Source organism: Cyclopterus lumpus, chromosome 11, assembly GCF_009769545.1.
Source record: "Cyclopterus lumpus isolate fCycLum1 chromosome 11, fCycLum1.pri, whole genome shotgun sequence".
Taxonomy (NCBI): Eukaryota; Metazoa; Chordata; class Actinopteri; order Perciformes; family Cyclopteridae; genus Cyclopterus; species Cyclopterus lumpus.
Window position 1 is genome coordinate 19,783,081 of NC_046976.1, and position 25,000 is coordinate 19,808,080.

General features: G+C 41.2%; 3 protein-coding genes across 6 annotated transcripts in view; 1 reads left to right on the forward strand and 2 right to left on the reverse strand.

The window, feature by feature from the left end:
- Window positions 1-5,361, reverse strand: part of LOC117738776 (H-2 class I histocompatibility antigen, Q9 alpha chain-like) — a 13,857-nt gene extending 8,496 nt beyond the window's left edge. For 3 of the 4 annotated variants that reach the window (XM_034544897.1, XM_034544896.1, XM_034544895.1), the window contains exons 1-4: window positions 4,588-4,719; window positions 2,859-3,125; window positions 1,155-1,433; window positions 109-411 (exon numbers count right to left, since the gene is read on the reverse strand). In XM_034544897.1, coding sequence (XP_034400788.1) covers window positions 109-411; window positions 1,155-1,433; window positions 2,859-3,125; window positions 4,588-4,639 — 901 coding nt within the window. In that variant the 5' untranslated portion in view covers window positions 4,640-4,719. Of the gene's footprint in view, window positions 1-108; window positions 412-1,154; window positions 1,434-2,858; window positions 3,126-4,587 lie in introns of all 4 variants that reach the window. The other variant, XM_034544894.1, reaches the window with a different exon arrangement.
- A 3,305-nt stretch (window positions 5,362-8,666) lies between these two features.
- On the forward strand, window positions 8,667-19,248 carry LOC117738744 (chromodomain-helicase-DNA-binding protein 4-like). Its single transcript, XM_034544840.1, has 18 exons — window positions 8,667-8,774; window positions 8,972-9,119; window positions 9,232-9,416; window positions 9,527-9,704; window positions 10,464-10,553; window positions 10,717-10,808; window positions 11,668-11,801; window positions 12,105-12,249; window positions 12,632-12,800; window positions 12,900-13,024; window positions 13,142-13,400; window positions 13,915-13,971; window positions 15,720-15,959; window positions 16,065-16,173; window positions 16,282-16,414; window positions 16,871-17,066; window positions 18,292-18,461; window positions 18,919-19,248. Exons 1-18 carry the CDS (start codon window positions 8,724-8,726, stop codon window positions 18,931-18,933), a joined length of 2,496 nt encoding a protein of 831 aa, XP_034400731.1. The 5' UTR covers window positions 8,667-8,723; the 3' UTR covers window positions 18,934-19,248.
- Window positions 19,249-21,678: 2,430 nt separating this feature from the next.
- The window catches only part of LOC117738770 (major histocompatibility complex class I-related gene protein-like), a 13,886-nt gene continuing 10,564 nt past the window's right edge, over window positions 21,679-25,000 (reverse strand). The window contains exon 7 of the mRNA XM_034544885.1: window positions 21,679-21,989. The gene's annotated coding sequence lies outside the window, so the exon portion shown is untranslated. The remainder of the gene's footprint in view (window positions 21,990-25,000) is intronic.

The window sequence follows — 25,000 nt, forward strand, 5'->3', positions numbered from 1 at the left end:
AAAATAATTGAGGGACACTAAACGGTCCATCCTCGTAAAAAGACACAAACTGATCCAGTAGACTAAATGTGTGCTCCACACCTTCATCCCTCCTGATCTCAGCCTCACCTCTGTTGGTCCTGATCACAGCTTCTTCCAGTGGGGTGACGATGATGTCCTTCACACCAGACAGCTGAAACACACACTCGTACCTCCTCCAGTCTTCAGCTGGGACTGATGAGAGCTTCAGGTCCACGCTCATCTGGAAGGATCCGTCGTGGTTGGGGAGGATCTCTCCTGGGTCCACGTCCTCGTGCAGCTCCTCTCCATCTTTCCTCCAGAACAGTGTGGCTGTGGTCGGGTAGAAGCCTGTAGCGTGGCAGCAGACTGGAGAGGAGGGAGTCTTCTGGAGGAGAGACACTGAGGGAAGCTCTGGAGAGGGAGGAGAGGTTAGAGGTTCTTTATTGTCATCATCTACAGTGTATTAAATAGAGATAGATATAGATATATATGGGTCAATTACCAATAAGGCTGCTAAAGAATATTATATGTTTGTGTCTGGAACTTTGTGCTTCAACAAGTCTCAGTTGTTACATAACTTTTCAGTGTTTTAAATAGTTTGTAACTATTTTTTAACTTCACAGGCTAAAGATGGTCAAGTGGAGAAACTTTGAACTTCTTTCATAAAGTTCGTGCTGATTTCTCTTGACTTGACGGTGGCATCTTAAAGTATTAATATTCAATATTATCATGAAAAAGGTTTGAAAGTGTAAAATATATTTAACTTAACACAGAGAGAGAGAGAGAGAGAGAGAGAGAGAGGGGGGAGGAAGTGAGGGAGGACATGTAGTGAAGGAGAGAAGGAGACATGTGAGGGACAGAGTGGGGAGGAAGTGAGGGAGGACATGTAGTGAAGGAGAGAAGGAGACATGTGAGGGACAGAGTGGGGAGGAAGTGAGGGAGGACATGTAGTGAAGGAGAGAAGGAGACATGTGAGGGACAGAGTGGGGAGGAAGTGAGAGAGGACATGTAGTGAAGGAGAGAAGGAGACATGTGAGGGACAGAGTGGGGAGGAAGTGAGGGAGGACATGTAGTGAAGGAGAGAAGGAGACATGTCATGTGACTGTTGGTCAGAAACAAGAGAAGGTTCATGAAACGAGGTCATGTGACTCTACCTGTTCTCATCAGAGAGCTCCTCCCATAGTTCACATACTTCTTCAGGTACTCAGGACACACCTCAGTGTAGTAGTGCTTTTTGTTTTCCATCAGAGCTTTGTTGTTATTCCACCTCTGTTGGGTGATGACAGCCTGTTGTCTGGGAGCGATCCAGGACTCTGTCTCATGGTCATAAGACAGGAAGTCTTCTCCATCAAAACCATACTGTTGATAACCTTTGACCTCACCAGTCTCATCGTCCCATTCACAGCCGTACATCTTCTGGAAAATGTGGACACCTGAGAGAGAGAGAGAGAGAGAGAGAGAGAGAGACAAAGAGAGAGAGAGAGAGAGACAAAGAGAGAGAGAGAGAGAGAGAGAGAGAGAAAGATAAAGAGAGAGAGAGAGACAAAGAGAGAGAGAGAGAGAGAGAGAGAGAGAGAGAGACATTGTCAGAAACCTGAACTAGAGAACGTTTGACGTGTTTATTGATGAAACCTTTCATTAAATATTGCAGCATCACTGTGGTCACATGAAGCTCATCTGATCTGTAGCTCTACTTTATATTTAAGGATAAAACTGATGACTGATCATTATTGATGATGTAATGACTGTTTTATGGATGGATCAATACATCGTCGACACTCCAGAGAAAGATGGCCGTCAGGTTCTGAGAGGAAGAGGAGAAATCTTCTTCTTCAGTCTGAACTCTGAACAATATTTAATATGAAATATGAAACAGAGAAAAAAACAACATTCTCATGTGATTGTGTGTCTGTGTGTGTGTGTCTGTGTGTGTGTGTGTGTCTGTGTTATTGTGCGTGTGTCTGTGTGTGTGAGTGTGTGTGTGTGTGTGTGTGAATGAATGTGTGTGTGTGTGTGTGTGTGTTATTGTGCGTGTGTCTGTATGTGTGAGTGTGTGTCTGTGTGTGTGTGTGAGTGAGTGTCTGTGTCTGTGTGTGTGTGTTATTGTGCGTGTGTCTGTGTGTGTGAGTGTGTGTGTGTGTGAATGAATGTGTGTGTGTGTTTCTGTGATTTTGTCTGTGTCTGTGTAATTGTGTGTGTGCGTGTGTGTGTGATTGTCTCTGTGATTGTGCGTGTGTGTGTGTGTGTGTCTGTGAGTGTGTGTGTGTGTCTCTGTGTAATTGTGTGTGTGTGTGTATCTGTGTTATTGTGCGTGTGTCTGTGTGTGTGAGTGTGTGTGTGTGTGTGTGTGTGATTGTGTGCGAATGAATGTGTGTGTGTTTCTGTGATTTTGTGTGTGTCTGTGTAATTGTGTGTGTGTGTGTCTGTGTGTGTCTGTGAGTGTGTGTCTGTGTATCTGTGTTATTGTGTGTGTGTCTGTGTGTGTGTGTCTGCGTGTGTGTGTGTGTGTGTGAGTGTGTATCTGTGTTATTGTGCGTGTGTCTGTGTGTTTCTGTGATTTTGTCTGTGTCTGTGTAATTGTGTGTGTGTGTGTGTATCTGTGTTATTGTGCGTATCTGTGTTATTGTGTGTGTGTCTGTGTGTGTGTGTCTGTGTGTGTCTGTGAGTGTGTGTGTCTCAGTGTAATTGTGTGTGTGTGTGTATCTGTGTTATTGTGCGTGTGTCTGTATGTGTGTGAGTGTGTGTGTGTCTGTGTGTGTCTGTGTGTGTGTGTGTCTGTGTGTGTGTCTGTGTGTGTGTGTGTGTGTGTGTGTGTGTGTGTCTGTTTACTAAAATACATGATGACAATATAAACAAACCTCCAGTTTCATTGAAGCGCTGTTTTGCTGTTTCAATGTTGCCTTTGTAGACCTGCTGGTTGCCCAAAGACTTCTCAGTCTCTCTCTTCCAGTACTGAGGATCCTGTTCTGTGACTCTCCTCATCCAGTCCTGTTTGGGTTCTTCTCTCCTGGTCTTACTGTCATAGTGACTTATTGGAAGTTCATCAACCAGCCCAACAGACACAAACTCTGGGAAGTTTGGGACTCCAGAGGACGCAGTGTAGAAGTACTTCAGAGAGTGAGTCACTGGAACAGAAAGTTAATATTAGTATTATTAGTATTAATATTATTATTATTATTAGTCCTGAAGCGACGACATCTGCAGTATTTCCAGCAGCAGAGAGTAAAGTGCAAACAAGAGACACAAAGTACAAAGAAACAAGATCAAGTTTTATGAATAAGCAAATAAAAAACAGTAAAGAATCCACAATAACTGAAATATTATATATAGACGGATTAATAATAATAATGTGATCGTTTTCCCACTTGAACAAAGTGGTTTTCCAGCACATCCAAGACGTCCTCACAACATCTGCTGTGCACTCAACACACACATCAATAAATGTATTCTGTTCATACCTCTGACGACTGTATGAAACACATCAGCTGATGGTGTGTTTTTATATGAACACACAACACAAACACACTGATGCTGATTCGTTTGTTGTTGTTTTTTGTGACTAAGAGAGAAACGAAAGTGGAACATTTCAGTTGAAAAGTGAACTGCTGCCCTCTGGAGGACAAACTGTGTCATGAAGACTGTTTATGAATGAGCTCAAATTAGCTTGATATTTATTTACTTCTATTTCTAGCTACTCATCAGCCAATATGTATGTATGTATGTATAAATATATATATGTATGTATATATATATATAAATAATATATATATATATATTATTTTAATATATATATACATATATAAATTAAAAATATATATTATTTATATATATATATAAAAATAATATATATATTTATACATATAAATAATATATACAAATATATGTATATATATGTATATATATTATTTTTATATATATTTATGTATATATATAAATATATATATAAAAATAATATATATAAATTATATATATAAATATATGTATATATATAAATTATATATATAATATATATGTATATATACACATAATATATATTTATATATATATATATATATATATATAAATAATATGAATATATATATTATTTATATAAATATATATATATAAAAATAATATATATATTTATATGTATATAAATAATATATATATACATATATAAATATATGTATATATATATAAATAATATATATAGACAGCGGCTCCCTTCACCGTCACGTCGGGATCGAGCAATGAGTCGCGCGCACGGGATTTACTCTCGTTTTATAACTTTTTAATAACTTGTTCATATCGTCAACGACGAAGTGCTGCAACTAAACACCAGAAGAAGCTCCAGCTGATGAAACGCAGTGTGGAGACCAGCTGTGTTCAGTAACCACGCAGAAAGACTTCCGGTACTTCAGTCGTGACTTGAGACTGAAGGACAGTCAACACCAGGTACTTTAAGACTTGGACTCGAGGAGGATTCAAGAGGGGACTTTCACTTTCACTGGAGTCATTTGACAGGAAGCTTTCTTTACTCTACTCAAGTATTGCTTTGGGTCCTTTATCCTGGGAAAGACCCCCGTGTGGAGCAAAGGGGTCACTCACCTGCCGCCGCGCCGTGAAGGCTCATCATCAGGAGACACAGAGTCCACGTCATCGGGGACTTCTGCTGCTTCTCGGTCTGCGGGAGGAACAGGGATGCGGTGCGTTCAGGTCCGGGACCGGGACTGTATGAGGGGAGCGAGAGGAGGAGGAGGAGGAGGAGCGCTGCCCTCCACCTCCGTCTGAGCCAATGGGAATTTAAGCTGAGCGTGACGTCACTTGAAACTAGGTAGAAGAGCCGCGCGCAGGTTGTACACGAAAGAGAAAGTAACGCGATGGCGACGCTGCGGCCTGTGTGAGGACGAAGGAGACGTTCACTGGGACGTGTTTCACCTCCTGCTGTCGGGACCCGTGGTCTGGTGTCACGTGACGTGGGAGGTCAAAGGTCACACCGCGAGCTACACATCAGCTCCTCTCGTGGCTCCCGTGCAGCAGGACTCTTGCTGTCCGTCCTGTGAAACTGATCTGAGTGCAGTCAAAGCTTCTGGTAATGAAGTGAGATGGAGGGGGGGTCCACACACATCCAATGAGGAGTGTTCTTCATGTGCTCAGCAGGGCCCACACACACTGGTCCGGGCACACGTTAGGCCTGAACCATCAGACGGACGAGCCCACCACCATGTAGCTTCCACCAAACAGCTTCTCTTCCCCTCAGCTGGTCTGGGAGAGGAGACCAAGAGGAGAAGAGACGAGGAGCAAAGCAGGAAGAGAGTCAGAGAGCTCCTCAAACACAAACATCAGATGCTGCTGAGCCGACTCAGAGCCGAGGACGCTGGAAACTGCTGCAAGCAGAGAAATGTGACACCTGTTGATGTTTGAACACCTGATGCTGCTTTCATTTTGGTTTCAGCCTCATCACTTGTTGACGAAGCACTTTATATTTTGATGAAGACAAATGGGTTATGACAGAACGTTGCTATGTTCTGTTTGTGTTGGAAAATATACAATTGTTAGGAATAAATGACCTTTACGTTTAAAAACTGGACATTGCATCTTTAAAATTCATTATTATAGCACATTCAAGAAATAAGTCATATTTTATCAGGACAATGTAGTATTTTTATTGTTTGTAATATTGACCCCGAAACTCTGGTCAATACATACAACATTGCTAATCAATACTTTATCTCTACTGATCAATACCTGAGTTCATAACCACTGATCAATACCTGAGTTTATAACCACTGATCAATACCTGAGTTTATAACCACTGATCAATAACTGAGTTTATAACTACTGATCAATACCTGAGTTTATAACCACTGATCAATACCTGAGTTTATAACCACTGATCAATAACTGAGTTCATAACTACTGATCAATACCTGAGTTCATACCTGCTGATCAATACCTGAGTTCATACCTACCGATCAATACCTGAGTTCATAACTACTGATCAATACCTGAGTTCATACCTACCGATCAATACCTGAGTTCATAACTACTGATCAATACCTGAGTTCATACCTACCGATCAATACCTGAGTTCATAACTACTGATCAATACCTGAGTTCATAACTACTGATCAATACCTGAGTTCATACCTACCGATCAATACCTGAGTTCATAACTACTGATCAATACCTGAGTTCATAACTACTGATCAATACCTGAGTTCATACCTACTGATCGATACCTGAGTTCATACCTGCTGATCAATACCTGAGTTCATACCTACTGATAAATACCTGAGTCCATTCTAACTTCCTGCTGGTGAGTCACGTGACACAACAAAGAAGATGGCCGCTTCAGACTTCCTCTCTCTCTCTCTCCCACCATGAAGCACTAACTCGCCCTTTCCCTTGAACAATAGACCAGTGTTGGACGGTAACCATGACGACGGGTTAGCCGCCGTGAAAATGCCTTAAATTATGTACAGAAACATTCAAACACGACGACGCCATGACAACAGGACCGTTTATTTACAGTGAAATCTAAAAGTGTTCCCGTCGCAGTACCGCCGCCGACAGCGAGGGGGCGGCGTCCCTCAACATACACTGAACGAGCACATCACAGGCAGGACAGAGAGGAATGAAGATGGATATTTCTGAGAGGTTTCTGACCTAAAATAAGTTTTTAGGTCCGTTTAGGAACAATAAAAATCTTCAGAAATATTTTATATATTAACTTTTATACTTTTTATGTCTGATCGTGTCTTTTTGGCAAATACCGGTCGCATCTTTTTAGCAGGAGATGGTCTGGAGGTGAATAAAATCAGGTACTGTCCCTTTAAATCCACCTGGAAGGGTCTTTTTCTCTTCTTTCTTTTTTTTTGCAGCCCAATCTTCTTCATAATCAAATCCCATTTTTTAAGGGGCCGGATTGAACACATAGAAGACGCTTTTCTGTTTCATGCAAAACATGTTTAGACACCTAGTCGCCAAGAAATGTGAAGTTTATGAATCAAGAACCCCCAACATTTTTTTTACTTTTATTGAATTAACTTCTAATTATTAAGTAAAAATAAATTAAAAAAACTACAACATTACATCCACTCAGGATTCCTGACTGGAGAGGAACCGAGAGGTTTCCGAGGAAGAGGAGGAGGAGAGGCTGGATTCTTTTCTTCTTTTTTGGAGGGGGTGAAGGGGGTGGGGGTTCGGCCGGCGTCGGGGCAGTCTGGTCCTGGGACTCGCGTGTCCGATCCCTGGAGACCAGCTCAGTAGAAGAAATACACTGAGGAGGAAGAGCGGAGACGTTTCAGAGGCAGCATCTTCTGATGAAGACCGCGTGGTCGAAAGCTTCAGAGCTTTGATTTGAGTTTTTTTTGGTCAATTGTGGTTATTTTTTAAATCTTTAAAATTAATATTAGATTTAAACATCTGTTGAATGCAAAAATAACATTTCGATCGGAGAATTTATATAAAAAACACTGCAAAACTGTGTGTGTGTGTGTGTGTGTGTGTGTTTTTGTGTGTGTGTGTGTGTGTGTACTTACGGAAAATGACTGCAAAACATATAAGACCTACGATTGCCATAATGATCATCATCTGGAAGAAAAACACAAAATCGATGAATAAACTGAGCTGCTGAAATAATCCTTTACATTTTTTTTTTTTTAAATCTATGAAATGAAAAATAAATACTTAAATAATAATCCTTTAAATATGTTTTTTTTTTTTTAAAAAGCAACAACTAAATATATATATATATATATTTAATATATATATTTTTTAATATATATATAATTTTTGTAATATTTTTTAATAAAGTGTCAACAACTGCAATTGTGTCCAAATGTGTGTGTGTGTGCGTGTGTGTGTGTGTGTGTGTGTGTGTGTGGACCTAAATAATCCTGATGACATGAGTCAGAGCTGCAGGAAATCACATCACCTCTGACCGGGGGAGGGCGAGAGAGATTAACAAGAACAAGGGGAGAGAGGGAGAGAGAGAGAAGATGTTGGTGGGTTGATTTTATGTGTGAAAATGTATGAAAGAAAAATAAAGGTTAAGTCTTATTACCTCCGCAAAAGTATTTTGCGGAGGTTATGTTTTGATCGCTGTGTATTTATTTGTAAATATGTCTGTTTGTTATTCGCATAACTCAAAAAGTATGGGAGCGATCGGGTCAAAGGTCAAGGTCATGAAAAGGTAAAAATCGTATTTTTATCATAACGCGGTAAATTTTTATCCAATTGGCATGCAACTAATGCCAAAATGTTCAGAATTCAATGCCCGATCTTGTGATATACGACATGATACAATGACGTCATAACCCTTCTTAGCGGTTGAGGGTCGAAGGTCAGGGGGGGTCACGACCTTGCAAAATGTGCGGGGTTTGTCATAACACAGTCAATTCTTATCCGATTTGCATGAAAACAGCACCAACATGTTCACTGTTCTGTTCCCCACCCTCTCATGCAACATACAAAGGTCAACATCATAAATCAAGGCTGATGTTCATACAAAATTCTTTTGTGATGTTTACCACAATATCTGGTATCAAGTTACATCAATTTACTGTTCCCCACACTCTCATGCCAAGTACCAAAAAGTGGCTGCGGCGAAGGTATGCGCTCTACCGAGTGCCCGTTCTAGTTTAGCTTTTTTTTCGTCTTATTTTGGCGGTTCCCAACTCCCCTTCTCGTGTTTTCAGGCCTTCAGCAGAGCTCATCGTATCGGTCAGAACAAGAAGGTGATGATCTACCGCTTCGTCACCAAGGCGTCTGTGGAGGAGAGGATCACTCAGGTAAACGAGACCGAGCCCAACGCAACGTTGACAACCGGATGCTTGGATCTGAAACGATTATTTCACACTTTTTAAAAAAAAAAATTGTTCTAAGCGCAAAAAAGCTGTTTTTGTTTTTTTTATAGCTGGTGAAAAAGCGAGACTCGCAGGTGCCGGACACATTAACAAACAATAAAAACGCTCTTTCCGTTGTCCAGGTTGCCAAGAAGAAGATGATGCTGACTCACCTGGTGGTCCGACCTGGTCTCGGATCCAAGACGGGCTCCATGTCCAAACAGGAACTGGACGACATCCTCAAGTTCGGAACGGAGCGGCTCTTCAAGGACGAGTTCGACGGGGGTCTAGGTGAGAGTTGAACACGAGGAGGAGGAGGAGGAGGAAGGAGGAAGAGGGGCAGATTCGTTGAGAAGATGTTTTTAAACTGACGTGTTGTTGTTGTTTTCCCGCGGCCGCTCAGGTGAGATGATGACGATGAAGCACAAGGAGGAGGACAGCAGCGTCATCCACTACGACGAGAAGGCCATCGACCGTCTGCTGGACAGGAACCAGGACGCCACCGACGACACGGAGCTGCAGAGCATGAACGAGTACCTGAGCTCCTTCAAGGTGGCTCAGTACGTGGTCAAAGACGAGGAGGAGGAGGTGAGCGCATGTGGACCGAGAGGACGAGGGCTTAAAATCGGATGCTGCTTAATGTCTCCAGGTTTTTCTTTGTACCCTCTTCAACCGTTTCTCCCGTCTTCTTCGCTCAGGAGGAGGAGGTGCAACGGGAGGTCATCAAGCAGGAGGAGAGCGTGGACCCAGACTACTGGGAGAAGCTGCTGCGTCACCATTACGAGCAGCAGCAGGAGGATCTGGCCCGCAACCTGGGCAAAGGCAAGCGCATCCGCAAGCAGGTCAATTACAACGACGGGTCTCAAGAAGACAGAGGTAAGAATGGAGGTAATCTTTGCTCTTTTTTTTTACTACTTTTAGCTTTCAGAACGTGTTGAATGAAGTCTGTATTGTCTGTTTTATTATTATTATTATTTAAAAAAATATTTATTTAAATATTTTATTATATTTACTTTTTAATGTTAATGTTTTCAAAGATTTTTTTATTTTATTAGTAATTTAATTGAAAAAAAATATTTATTTGTAGATAAAATAAATAATAATATTTTTTTAATTTGTATTTATATATGAATGAAATTGTAATTTTATTACATTATTATTAATATTTATTTGTAGGTAAAATAAATAAATGAATTTTAACCCTAAAAGTCGTCACGCCGGTTGTCCGACTCGCCTCCTTCAGTCGTGAGACTGCATTACCCATAATGCACGGCACCCAACTGCCATGACCCTCAGCCCATTTAGCATGAGGAGGAAAATGCCGGCGACGCCCACACAGACAACTGTGGAAAAACACAACTCATGACGCAACGGCAGAGACTTGTTTTTTTAACAGAATAACAGGATTTATAACTGAAGTTTGGCCTCTTTTCTTTTTACCCGTAATCTGCTAACGTCGAGGTCGCGCTCGTTCTGACCTCGTTTGTATTTAAGGTTCAAATAAAGTTAAAAAAAAGTTGGTGTGAATGTTGAATTTGTGATGAAACAAAAATAAATCTAGCCGACGTCTTATTGGCCCCGTGCTTTAAACAAACTCTCCCTCCCTTGTTTGTCCTTTTTTTTTTTACCTCGAAGCCGATTGGCAGGATGACCAGTCCGACGGCCAATCGGATTACTCGGTGGCGTCCGAGGAGGGAGACGAGGACTTTGACGAGCGGACAGAAGGTGAGAGCCGTTACGCTCGATTTAGAAAACGTGTCTTAAACCATAAAAACTAATGCAACAAACCAGTTGTTGTGACGCGCTCGTGTGCTTAAAAAAATGATGCTCCTGCAGAGCGTCTTGACGTAATCGCCACGTCCGTTTTATTTATTTATTATTTCTGCAGCCAACTCTCGCAGGCCGAGCAGGAAGGGCCTGAGGAACGACAAGGACAAGCCGCTGCCCCCCCTGCTGGCCAGGGTGGGAGGCAACATCGAGGTGAGGCCCCTTTCGGCGTGGGTTCCCCTGCCCGGGTACCTGTGCATCGTGTTCTCCAACCAGGTCGATCTCGGAGACGTTCCCGGCCGCTCTCCAAAATAAAATACAAATAAATTCAGGAACGCATTGTTCCTCCATTCTCGAAGTGTCTTCTGAAATGTTTTCTTACGGACTTCAAACGTCAGAAAAAAGATCTCCGATGGCCAGATTCATGAACGCCTGTAAATGTGTTCTCAGCTCCGCCGTGGTGCTGTTCTGCTGTTGCCCTTCAAAACAAAAGCTCAACATTGAGCATGAATTGAGAGTGGCCGTATCAAGCCTCCAACCCCGTTTTAGTGGAAAGCAGCTCATTGCCACAAATGCTGATTAAACATGATGGCTCACAGATATCTGTACTAATTTTGCACAGGTTGCACAATCTTTTTAGATTCAGTGTAAAACTCTTTATTTCCAAATATTTGAACTTGTTTTGTTTAGTTTTTCACAGGTTGCACTTTATTTGTTATCTTGAAAGGATATTTAGTGTGAAACAGCCACAATAAGTTAATCTTTGCCAAATATTAGTTATTTTTTGCACTGTTTTAACAATCTAATGGAGCAATCTGGTTTCCTTGAAAAGTGATTGCAATTTTATTTATTCTATTATATGAAAGAGTCACACGTAGTGATTAATAAAAGTATTTTTTGGGGGGGCGTGAACATTTTTCTTCCTCCGAAGTGGGCGTGACAGAGAAAGTTTGAGAACCACTTATAATAGTCATCAGGGCTCAGACTGTCGCCAAGGCAGAGGTCAGAGGTCAGGGATGTTGGGCTTAAAAAGGTTGCTGTAAAGAGGCCCTGTGTTCTGCCGGTTCCCCAGGTGTTGGGCTTCAACTCTCGGCAGAGGAAGGCCTTCCTGAACGCAGTGATGCGTTATGGGATGCCTCCCCAGGATGCCTTCACCACCCAGTGGCTGGTCCGAGACCTGCGGGGGAAATCTGAGAAGGAGTTCAAGTGAGAAGAGTTTTGTATTTATTGCCTATTCATTTCAATACTTCTTTCTTTTTAAAAAAAATCTTTTCTTTTCTTGTTTTGCTTATTTGACAGTTTTTGTAGTATTAATTATTACCTTTTTTTTTGTATGTTAAAACTTATATATGCCAAAATAAAATATGTAAAATATTGTTAAATTTGTATGTCGCCCACAGAAATCCGTAAGAATGTTACTGGTTAGTGTGTGTGTGTGTGTGTGTGTGTGTGTGTGTGTGTGAGTGAGAGTAAATAAATAACTAACTCTATTTATATTCGATCTCTCAGGGCGTACGTCTCTCTCTTCATGCGTCACCTCTGTGAACCCGGAGCCGACGGGGCCGAGACCTTCGCCGACGGCGTCCCCAGAGAAGGGTTGTCGCGGCAACACGTCCTCACGCGCATCGGCGTCATGTCGCTCATTCGCAAAAAGGTAACGACGAGGAAACTTTGTCTCCACTTTTACTTTTAGCTTAGACATAAGAACATTTAACTAGTTTGAATGAAATGACGGGAAAACTCAATCGTGTGACTCGACTAAATGGAAACGTGACGTCTTCTTATTAAATATTTTGCGTCGGGAAGGAATTTAAACGATTTCGCAACGAACAATATGGCCGACGTGTAAGCAACGCGTCCTTCAGCGTTGCCGATGTCTCGTCCAATCGGAGTCCTGCAATCCACTCGACAGGTTCCTCCTTTTTTATGTTGGCGATATAGAAACCAGAGCGTTGAGGAGTTTAAACTCCAAAACGGGTTTTTGAGTTTCTTTTTTTTTTTTTGACGCCGCCGGTTTGCTTCCCCCCGCGTCGCAGGTGCAGGAGTTCGAGCACGTGAACGGCCAGTGGTCGATGCCCTGGATGGCCGAGCTGGAGGAGAGCAAGAAGGCGGCTGCGGCGGCTGCGGCTGCGCAGCTCGACTCGCCGGGGAAAACCCCGTCCACCGGAACCCCCGCCGACACGCAGCCCAACACACCTGCTCCAGGTAACGGACACACACACACACACACACACACACACATCCGCTCTCCCTTTTTGAAAACGACACGATAATAACAATAACGAGCGTTTTTGTCTCCTGTAGGCGACGACTCCTCCTCAAAGAGCGAGGAAGCGGCGAAGGAGGCGGAGAAGAGTCCAGCGGAGGTGAAGAAAGAGGGCGAGGCGGAGAAGAGCAACAGCAAAGAGCCGGCGAACGCCAGCGACGAGGTAGGAACGATGCGTTCGAGTGACGTGGATAAAAGTACGATTTTTACCCCAAAAAAACAAATGCATATTCTGAGCGTTTTTATAAAAAAAATGTTCCCCCTCCGCGTCGCCTTCCAGGTGATCGCCATCCCAGACGACGACGACGACGACGACGACGAGGAAGACGAGAAGAGTCCGCCGGCGGAGCCGGAGAGCAAAAAGAACGGGGAGGAGCCGATGGAGACGGACAGACCGAGCAACGGGGAGAAGGAGAAGGAGGGAGAGAAGGAGGCAGAGAGCGAGATGAAGAGTTCGGAGGCAGGAGAGGAGACAAAGTCGCCGTCAGAGGCCAAGACGGAGGGGTCAGAGGTCAAATCTGAGGACCCCGAGGTCAAAGGTAAAACTCTTCCTCCTCTTTTTTTTTTTTAAACGCTTGTAAACGGGATTTGTTTTGAGGTTTTATTTTCACTCACAACGTGTCTTAAAACACTTTTTTTTGTTATGGATAACATTTAAGTGTCCCGTAAAAATGTATCCATAAATGTACAACACGATGAGACCGAGACGATGCTTCGACTGATGTATAATAATAATAATCTCTCTAAATCATCACTCATTTTTTAAACATGGCCACCAATCAAAACTGAGGTGTCTTCTTCTCTTCCATCATCTTAAAATAATTATCTATCCACCTTGTTGCTGTTTGTTTTATGGGGAGCGCCAACAAAAAAACCTTCCAAACCCATAAAATCTGTTCAGCCGTAACGGATCCGGACGTTTCAGATCCGGTCTCCGGGAGAAACTTTGTGTCGCAGTTTGTTTGTTTGTTTGGGATCTTTTTAAAAAGATGCCCTCTTTATTTTCTCCCCTCTTCTTTTTAAAAAAAAAAGTGTTTTTCTCTGTTTTTGCAGGAGAAGAAAAGAAAGAGGAAAAGATGGACGCCACGCCTCCTGCAGATGAAAAGAAAGGTACCAAACGCCCGTTTCCTTCTCCGATAGCGAAACTTCTTTTATACCTCATTTTTATATATAACTTTTATTTATACCTCCTTTTTATATAAAAACTTTTATTTATACCTCTTTTTATATACTTTTTTTTATTTTATATACATCTTTATATATAATTTCTTTTATTATACCTCTTTTTATATATAATTTTTTTTATTATACCTCTTTTTATATATTAAAACTTTTATTTATACCTCTTTTTTATATATAAAGCTTTTATTTATACATCTTTATATATAAAAACTTATTTATACCTCTTTTTTATACATACACTTTTTTATACCTCTTTTATATATAAAAACTTTTATTTATACCTCTTTTTATATACCTTTTTTTTATATACCTCTTTTTATATACCTTTTTTTTATATACCTCTTTTTATATATACATTTTTTTATTATTGCTCTATTTATATATTACAACTTTTATTTATACCTCTTTATATATAAAAACTTATTTATACCTCTTATATATAAAAACTTTTATTTATACCTCTTTTATATACCTTTTTTTTATATACCTCTATATATAATTTCTTTTATTATACCTCTTTTTATATATACATTTTTTTATTATTGCTCTATTTATATATTAAAACTTTTATTTATACCTCTTTATATATATATATATAAAAACTTTTATTTATACCTCTTTTTTTATATATAAAGCTTTTTTATACCTCTTTTATATAAAACAACTTTTATTTATACCTCTTTTATATATACACTTTTTTATACCTCTTTTATATATAAAAACTTTTTTTATATACCTCTATATATAATTTCTTTTATTATACCTCTTTTTATATATACATTTTTTTATTATTGCTCTATTTTTATATATAAAGCTTTTTTATACCTCTTTATATATATATAAAAACTTTATTTATACCTCCTTTCTTAAATATATATAAACTTGTTATACCTCTTATATATAAAGGTTTTATTTATACATCTTTATATATAAAAAAATATTTATACCTCTTTTTTATTTAACCTATTTTATACCTCTTTTATATATAAAAACTTTTATTTATACCTCCTTTTTATATATATATATAAACTTTTATTTATACCTCTTTTTTTATATATATATATATATATAAACTTTTATTCATACCTCTTTTTTTATATAAAAACTTTTTTATACCTCTTATATATAAAAACTTTTTTGTACCTCTTATATATAAAAACTTTTATTTATACCTCCTTTTTTTAAATATATATAAACTTTTATTTATACCTCCTTTTTTATATATATATATATAAACTTTTATTTATACCTCTTTTTTATATATATATATATATATAAACTTTTATTTATACCTCTTTTTTTTATATATATATATATATATATATATAAACTTTTATTCATACCTCTTTTTTTTATATAAAAACTTTTATTTATACCTCCTTTTTATATATATATATATATATAAACTTTTATTTATACCTCTTTTTTTATATATATATATAAACTTTTATTCATACCTCTTTTTTTTATATAAAAACTTTTTTATACCTCTTATATATAAAAACTTTTTTGTACCTCTTATATATAAAAACTTTTATTTTTTTTTATATATATATATATATATATATATAAACTTTTTTTATATCTCCTTTTTATATATAAAACCTTTTTTTTTGTGGAATAAAATCCGTCCGTTTCTCCGTGATCGTGAACCTCCTCTCGTCCTCCCGCAATAGAGCCGAAGGAGGAGAAGGAGCCCCCGAAGCCGGAGGAGGCGACCAAACTTCAGAACGGAGACGGCGGCAAGGAGAGCGGAGCGTCGGCTACCTCCGCCGCCGTCGCCACGACGACCGCAGTCGGCATCGTGGGAGCTGCCGTCGGAGCTGCCGCTGTCGCAGCCGCAGCCGCCAGCGAGGAGAAGAAGAAGGCGGCCAAGTCCCGATTCATGTTCAACATCGCTGACGGAGGGTTCACAGGTACACACACACACGCACACACACACGCACGCACACACACACACACACACACACACACACACACGGCTGCGCTCGTTTCCTCACCGACATCTTTCCTCTTTTCAGAGCTTCACTCTTTGTGGCAGAACGAGGAGCGCGCCGCCACCGTCACCAAGAAGACCAACGAGATCTGGCACCGCCGGCACGACTACTGGCTGCTGGCCGGCATCATACAGTATCCTTTCCCCACCTGTGATTGGCTCTCAGACCTCTGTGTGTGAGATGTGGAGGAGTTGTTGTTGTTGTTGTTGTTGCTGTTGCCCTTGACCACCGCTCCTCCCAGACACGGTTACGCTCGCTGGCAGGACATCCAGAACGACGTGAAGTTCGCCATCCTCAACGAGCCTTTCAAGGGAGAGATGAACCGAGGAAACTTCCTGGAAATCAAGAACAAGTTCCTCGCCCGGAGGTTCAAGGTAGGAAGACACGGGAAACGTTCAGTCCGAGTATTTTCACCTCATTTTGTCGTCTTCTCGTTTTTAATTCATTAAAAACGAGTAAATCTGTTGGTTTGCTCGTGTTTTTGTGACTTTAGTGAATCCAAATTGTCCCTTTTTTTGTTGTTGTATTTGTTAGGCTTGTCGCCGCAAATTATTAATTATTATATCTTTAAGTTTCTATAAAGATGTTTTAAACACCAGCACTGTGTGCGTGTTCCTCTTCCCTTCAGACTTCTACCGGAACGTTTATTCATCTGACATTTTCAAACCGCTTTGCTTCCTCTACGTTGCTGTGAACATTGGTCGAAAACCCAAAACGTTTAGCCGTAGCCATGTTTTAATTTAGTAAATGTAACTTTGTGTTTTATATATTAATGTGTATATTCTCAACCCCGACTGACCCTTTCGTGCCTGTCTATGTTCCTCCTGCAGCTGTTGGAGCAGGCGCTGGTGATCGAGGAGCAGCTGCGTCGCGCCGCCTACCTCAACATGTCCGAGGATCCCTCCCACCCCTCCATGGCCCTCAACACGCGCTTCAGCGAGGTGGAGTGTCTGGCCGAGTCCCACCAGCACCTCAGCAAGGAGTCCATGTCCGGGAACAAACCGGCCAACGCCGTCCTGCACAAAGGTGAGGCGACGACCTCCGGTTGTATAGAAGTCTATGCTTCATGTGTTAAAGCTGCATTCTCTCTCCTGACCACCAGGGGGCGACTCCTCTGGTTGTATAGAAGTCTATGCTTCATGTGTTAAAGCTGCATTATCTCTCCTGACCACCAGGGGCGACTCCTCTGGTTGTATAGAAGTCTATGCTTCATGTGTTAAAGCTGCATTCTCTCTACTGACCACCAGGGGGCGACTCCTCTGGTTGTATAGAAGTCTATGCTTCATGTGTTAAAGCTGCATTATCTCTCCTGACCACCAGGGGCGACTCCTCTGGTTGTATAGAAGTCTATGCTTCATGTGTTAAAGCTGCATTATCTCTCCTGACCACCAGGGGGCGACTCCTCTGGTTGTATAGAAGTCTATGCTTCATGTGTTAAAGCTGCATTCTCTCTCCTGACCACCAGGGGGCGACTCCTCTGGTTGTATAGAAGTCTATGCTTCATGTGTTAAAGCTGCATTATCTCTCCTGACCACCAGGGGACGACTCCTCTGGTTGTATAGAAGTCTATGCTTCATGTGTTAAAGCTGCATTATCTCTCCTGACCACCAGGGGGCGACTCCTCTGGTTGTATAGAAGTCTGTGCTTCATGTGTTAAAACTGCATTCTCTCTCCTGACCACCAGGGGACGACTCCTCTGGTTGTATAGAAGTCTATGCTTCATGTGTTAAAGCTGCATTCTCTCTCCTGACCACCAGGGGGCGACTCCTCTGGTTGTATAGAAGTCTTTACATGTCATTTTAAAAACATTTACCCAAATGCGTCGACTTGATTTAACAAACACGTCTTCTTAAAAATCACAACCTGCAGTTCAGACACTTTGACTGGTATCAGATATTCGTTGTTGGTAGGCGGTTTAAATTTGGCCCAAAATAAGTTTCTCTCCTCTTTATTATTTTCAGCACCCGATCTTTTCGAGACTCTCCTGACAATAATGTTTTAATTTGTAAAATGATTTACACGGTCAACTCTTGTTTATTTATAATGTTCTAGTTAAAAATAAATAAATAATTGTTCTGTTGAAGAAATAGTCAAAGTTAGTACAAACTTATCTTCTTAACTAGAGCAGAACAATAAAAATATAAATCAACGGATGGAAATTTAACCGTATTACAATTTTAATAAAATGAACCATACATCTTGTTGTGATATCTCTTTATTAATATTTATATTTATTCTCTTTCTCTCTCAGTGCTAAAGCAGCTGGAAGAGTTGCTGAGTGACATGAAGGCGGACGTCACCCGCCTCCCGGCAACCATCGCACGGATACCGCCGGTTGCCGTGCGGCTCCAGATGTCCGAGAGGAACATCTTGAGTCGGCTGGCGAGCCGAGGGCCCGAGACCCAGACACAGACGCAACAGGTACGGAGCAGACCTATTTTATATTTATATTTATTGATATATATAATTTTATTTTTAGATATATTTATTCATATTTATTTATATATATATATATATATATATATATAGGTATATTTAATTTTATTCATATTTATTTATATATATTTAAATTTTTATTTATTTAGATATACATATATTTTTATATATATATAATTTATTAATTTAGATATATTTTTTTATATATTTAGATATATTTTTTTAATGTTTATTTATTTTTATATATTTATTTATTTAGATATATTTATTTATTTAGATATATTTTTTTAACTTTTACTATTTTTTTAAATGTTTATTTATTTAGATATATTTAATTTTTATTTATATATATATATTTATTATTATTATTATTATTATTATTGTGTAAATGTTCCTTCAAGATTTGATGTAAAAGCGTCCTCCGTTTTCTTTCCTCCTCCAGATGTCACAGCAGTAACTGAAACTCTGCGCTTTACCTCGAAAAACCAACCCCCTGCCTCACCTTGACATTCCTGATTGGTGCACAGCAGAATGACGGACAGCGCGCTCAAGCTTGAAGCCACGCCCAGTTCAACCCCCCCCAACGCCCCAAAAAACAGACATTAAACAGTTTTTCTGGAGGATCGAATCTCTTCCCCAAAGTTTGAGGCTGTGGACAGAAAGGCTATTTTATTTTATTTTTCCTCTTTTTTTTCAATTTCTGTATTAATATTATTGATATAATGTTATTATGATGGTTTTTTGGGACCTAAATAAAAAATGTAATAAAGAATTTGTTTGTGGTCAGTTGGTGGGGAGGGGCTGTCGTAGTTAAATTAACTCTTTATTTTTTAGTTATTTTTTTCGATGGCATCAGCAGTTGAGTTTCTTGATTTTTTTTCGACACTTCTTCACTAAAATCTTCAGGTTTTCCTCGTGAGTCCGAATTACTGCCGACTTTTAGTTTGGATTTAAATTCCTGGTTTGTAATCTGATTTATTTTTATTCCCTTTTATGATATTACTTTAATGGCAAAGCGACTTTATACAGAATTTTAAGTTGCGTCTCCACTTCCTGGGTCTATTTTCTTCGTCTTCGAATGCGTTTTTTTTTTTTGTCACGTGCACTTTCTTTTGATTTTATTTTGCATATACATGACGTTTTACTTATAACGACAACGTTTTGGGGAGTTTTACAAAAGAGGAAGCAAATGTTTTAAAGATTTCCGGTCATGTTTCTTGATCCGCCTCGCCGTTAATTTCGACTTGTTAAATTCTCTTTTTTGCAGTTTCAAACTGCATATTTTTTTGTTTTTAACGAGCATTTAGTCGGTTAATACAATATGGGGCGGGACACGACCACGAGTTAAACTGTCCTCACTACAAAGACATAAAAGGTGGTCTTTCCGTACCAAAACTTGAAATTATATTTTTGGTCTTGTTTCCTCAATTTGGAAAATATTGCCTCGCCCCGCAGGTTAGAGGACCTGGTTTAATCGAAAATATTCCATTCAAAGTATGTACTACCTGTCATACCTGGAGCATCCTTTTTTCTATACCTACAACCAGTGGCGGCTGGTGGAATTCTCTTTTGTTGGTAGGGCCGTCCAATCAATTTCAGCAAACATCCCAGTATGATTCAATAAAAATAAAAATCAAATGCGCATTTCTAGTTTGTAGTTAAAGATTTAACATTTATTCCAAAACTGACTTAAGGACATCTTGTTCATAATAAATATATATATGAAATATATATAATATAATATATATATATATATAATATAAATATATATATTATATGTTTTTCTAGATGTGTTTCCTACATGTGTTGAATTAAACAAATTAGGCTGCCTTAACTGTCTTTAAGTACTGCGCATATGTACAATTCTGACACTTAATTTTGTCTTGTAAAAAGTAAAATAAAAATTGCATAGCAAACAGATAAAGTTATTGCAATTGATATCAAGTTTGATCGATGATCATGTTTAAGTGACTTAATACTTTTAAGTAAGCTATTAAGTAGAGATGGGCAAACGATACCAGAGCTGCGAAGCATTGCAATGTAAACAACAACACCGCTAACGGTTATATACACAACATCAAATCTGTGAATGAACACGCAGCTTTAATTGACTTTTACTGCAGAAATGTGAGATTGAAACATTGAGGCGTTAGTGCTTCGACGCGCTGTTAAACAACTGCTTTAATGTCAGTCTGCCACCAGATGTCGCTGTTCTTCTTCAAAGAATCATTTTCGGTACAAATAGGAAGAAAAGCCTCAATGCTTCATCCGCCCATCCCTACTATTAAGTAAAAAAAACACAACATTTACAACAATATTCCAACACACAAACGATTCAAAAACTATTCATGAAGTAGCCATATGGCAAGAACTTTACCAGCATTCACAAAAAAAAGAGAACAGAGAGTCCAAGAAAGCATTTTCTGGATGTTTTCAATAAATGAAGAGACTGAACCTCTGACTTAATAATGTTCTCCGTGCCCCTCTGCAATTTGTCCAAGGACCAACAGAGATGCTATCTAAGTATGCATCGAAGTCCTTCCCTTCATCATAGCACACTAGAATGTACTCAAAACTGGATCAACTTCAAATAGACAGAAGGTTGAGAACAGAAATTGATAGAAAGCGTACCTTTGAAAATAAACATGGACATAGCAGGGGTCCTCGTGAACAACAATCCAGTAGAAGGAATATAACCTTTTAAGAATCTGCTTTAATAACGGTTATAATATTGGAGTATTATCCATCAATCCATCCATGTCAGCTGACCCAGGCTTGTTAGGTTCAATGAAATCTCGAGCTCCCTGTGCTTGGAGAAAAAAAAAAAAAAAAAAGTCCAGAATCCAGAGATTTATATAATAAAAGTATTTAATAAAAGAACAAGGATCATAAGCATAGATTCTGTCCCAGCCGGGCACGCTCACGTGTTGGCGAGGCCACGGACTAAATGAGCAGCTCTCTGCAAAAATATTCAGGCTGGTTTTATGATTCCCAAAGGAAACCTCCATTTTGACTACGCCTCCCATAAGCGATACAATTCATTCATACCCGAGTCATCTCGTAGTTATGATAACCATAAAACATGTTACAATCAGCATTACAGTTACAATAATAATACTTATACAGTGATGATACTTCTACTGTGACTTTCTCCTATGTTCTGTCACGACTGCAGTTATGGACTTGAACCCAAACGCACGACTCGGGAGGCAAAGTGCAACAAAAAGCACAGTTTTAATAAACTGGAATAACAAAGAGAAAATCAACGTGAACAAAGTAGCAACGAAACAAAACTGGGAAAATAGCAAAAACTAACATGAACAAAGTAACAAAATGACTCGACCTGGACAATGACAAGCGGCATGGACATCCTGGTTCACAAGACCAGACGAACTGGCCCAGGACAAAGGGAGAAGCAGACAATATATACACAGGGTGAGGGCACAGGTGGAAACAATCAGGAGGCAGCCAATCAGACCAGAGGGGAAACACACAGGGGGAGGAACAAGTTGCCTGAAACAAGAGGAGAGTTGACTTTCACAGTAAAACAGGAAATCACGAGACAACATGGACACAAGACACGAAACTGATTAACTTAACATCACAGTTTCCTGGACATGACATGTTTTCCTAATACATTCCTCATAATATCCCTTATTAATGGTCATATCTTTCTTATGTAGTAATTTAAAGCATAGACTTTCTTATTTACACGTGCAAGTATATATAAAAAACATTACAACTTCCCTCTCACCCGCAACATTCGCTAGCTCATTCTGGGGGATCCAAGGCCAGCTGGGAGATATAATCCCTCCAGAGTGTCCTCGGTCTTCCCCGGGGCCTCCTACCAGTTGGACGTGCCCGGAAAACCTCTAATGGGAGGCGTCCAGGAGGCATCCTGACTAGATGAACCACCTCAGCTGACTCGAAGGAGTAGCGGCTCAACTCCAAGTTCCCTCCTGATGTCCGAGCTCCTTACCCTCTCTAAGACTGAAACCCGTTCTTTCCAGAGGTGAGGGTCGGATCGTAGACCGACCTGTAGACACCAAGCCGGTCCGGTGCAGCGCCTGTCTTACTGCTGCAGCGCCTGTCTTACTGCTGCAGCGCCTGTCTTACTGCTGCAGCGCCTGTCTTACTGCTACAGCGCCTGTCTTACTGCTGCAGCGCCTGTCTTACTGCTGCAGCGCCTGTCTTACTGCTACAGCGCCTGTCTTACTGCTACAGCGCCTGTCTTACTGCTGCAGCGCCTGTCTTACTGCTGCAGCGCCTGTCTTACTGCTACAGCGCCTGTCTTACTGCTGCAGCGCACCGATCCACCTGTCGATCTCCCGCTCCTTCTCACCCTCCCTCGTGAGCAAGACCCCGAGATACTTGACCTCCGTCGCTTGGGGGTGGTCATTCTGTCCCGACCCGGCCACTTCACGCGGTCCGAGGAGGCCAACAGGACCACATCATCTGCAAACACCAGAGAGCACCTAGATATCCTGTCCGTGAAAACCACGAACAGTACCGGTGATAAAGGGCAGCCCCGATGGAGGCCAACGGCCCCGGTGGAGCCCCGATGGAGGCCAACGGCCCCGGTGGAGCCCCGTTGGAGGCCACCGGCCCCGGTGGAGCCCCGTTGGAGGCCAACGGCCCCGGTGGAGCCCCGTTGGAGGCCAACAGCCCCGGTGGAGCCCCGGTGGAGGCCAACGGCCCCGGTGGAGCCCCAGTGGAGGCCAACAGCCCCGGTGGAGCCCCGGTGGAGGCCAACGGCCCCGGTGGAGCCCCAGTGGAGGCCAACAGCCCCGGTGGAGCCCCGGTGGAGGCCAACGGCCCCGGTGCCCCGGTGGAGGCCAACAGCCCCAATGGAGGCCAACAGCCCCGGTGGAGGCCAACGGCCCCGGTGCCCCGGTGGAGGCCAACAGCCCCAATGGAGGCCAACGGCCCCGGTGCCCCGGTGGAGGCCAACAGCCCCGGTGGAGGCCAACAGCCCCGGTGGAGGCCAACAGCCCCGGTGCCCCGGTGGAGGCCAACGGCCCCGGTGGAGGCCAACAGCCCCGGGAACGTGAACACGGCTCCTACTGCAGGCCTACAGAGACCGGATGGCCCGTTGCAACGAGCCCGGCACCCCATACTTTCAATAGCTTGAATACATGGTGTATGTATGTATGTTTACACGATGCGCTTATATATATTAATATGTGTGTAGATATTGGCATGTTTACCCTTATTTATATTTATATATTTTATTTTGTATGATTATGTACCTGTGCATCTTTGTGTATGTGTAGTGTGCACATATTTTCTTTTTCATATGCATATCTATAATGCCTCCATATCCAGCAAGTTACAAGCTTCCTTTATATCAATAAACTGAAGATCCGATAGTTCAGATGAAAATGGATCAATACTTATGTTATTGTATTAACAGATCAATACTTATGTTATTGTATTAACAGATCAATACTCATGTTATTGTATCGTTCACACATGCATCAAAATCCCTCCTCTCTTATTCATCCCACCCGCTCTACACAGACCCAGCACCTCGTCACTGGGGGCCTCTGGAACTGTCAGTCAGCTAACCGCAAGGTGGACTTCATCTCTGGCTTCGCTATCAAGCAATCGCTGGACTTCCTGGCTCTCACTGAGACTTGGATCACACCACTGACACTCTTCTCTTTACGCTGTCGTCCTCTCTTGATTCTCTCTGTCCTCTTACGACTCTAAAGGTCCTCAAGTCCTCTCCGGCTCCGTGGCTGTCCGAACCAGTGCGCGCCGAGAGAGCCACTATGCGAGCATCTGAAAGGAAATGGCGAAAATCCAAACACGCCAGCGACCTGCTCACCTATCAATCTCTTCTCTCCTCCTTCTCTGCGTCCATCTCTGCAGCCAAAAGTCTGTTCTACTAATCCAGAATCGAATCCTCTTTATCTAACCCTAAAAAGCTCTTCTCAATTTTTTCCCAACCTCCTTGACCCCACTGGTCCCCCCCTCACTCCACCCTTCTACCAAGCCACTTTGTTGACTACTTTACAAAAAAGATAGACGACATACGCTCTTCATTTACTAATCCATCTTCCTCAACTACACCTCCAGTAACTTCACCTTCTTCCCCCTTGTTTTCCTCTTTTATCCCCCTGTCTCCCAATCAAGTTCTTACCTTAGTAACCTCTGCCCGCCCAACCACCTGCCCCCTTGACCCCATCCCGTCTCACATTCTCCAGTCCATTGCTCCGGACCTTCTTCCCTTTCTCACCCATCTCATTAACACCTCCCTCTCAACCGGCTGTTTCCCTAACTCTCTGAAGGAGGCGGAGTCAACCCTCTCCTGAAGAAACCCACTTTCGACCCATCTGAAGTCAATAACTACAGACCTGAAGTCAACAACTACAGACCTGAAGTCAACAACTACAGACCTGTCTCTCTCCTCCCCTTCCTTTCAAAAACTCTAGAGCGAGCTATCTCTAACCAAGTCTCCTCCTTTCTCCACAGCAACAACCTTCTAGACCCCCACCAGTCTGGATTCAAGGCCACTCAAC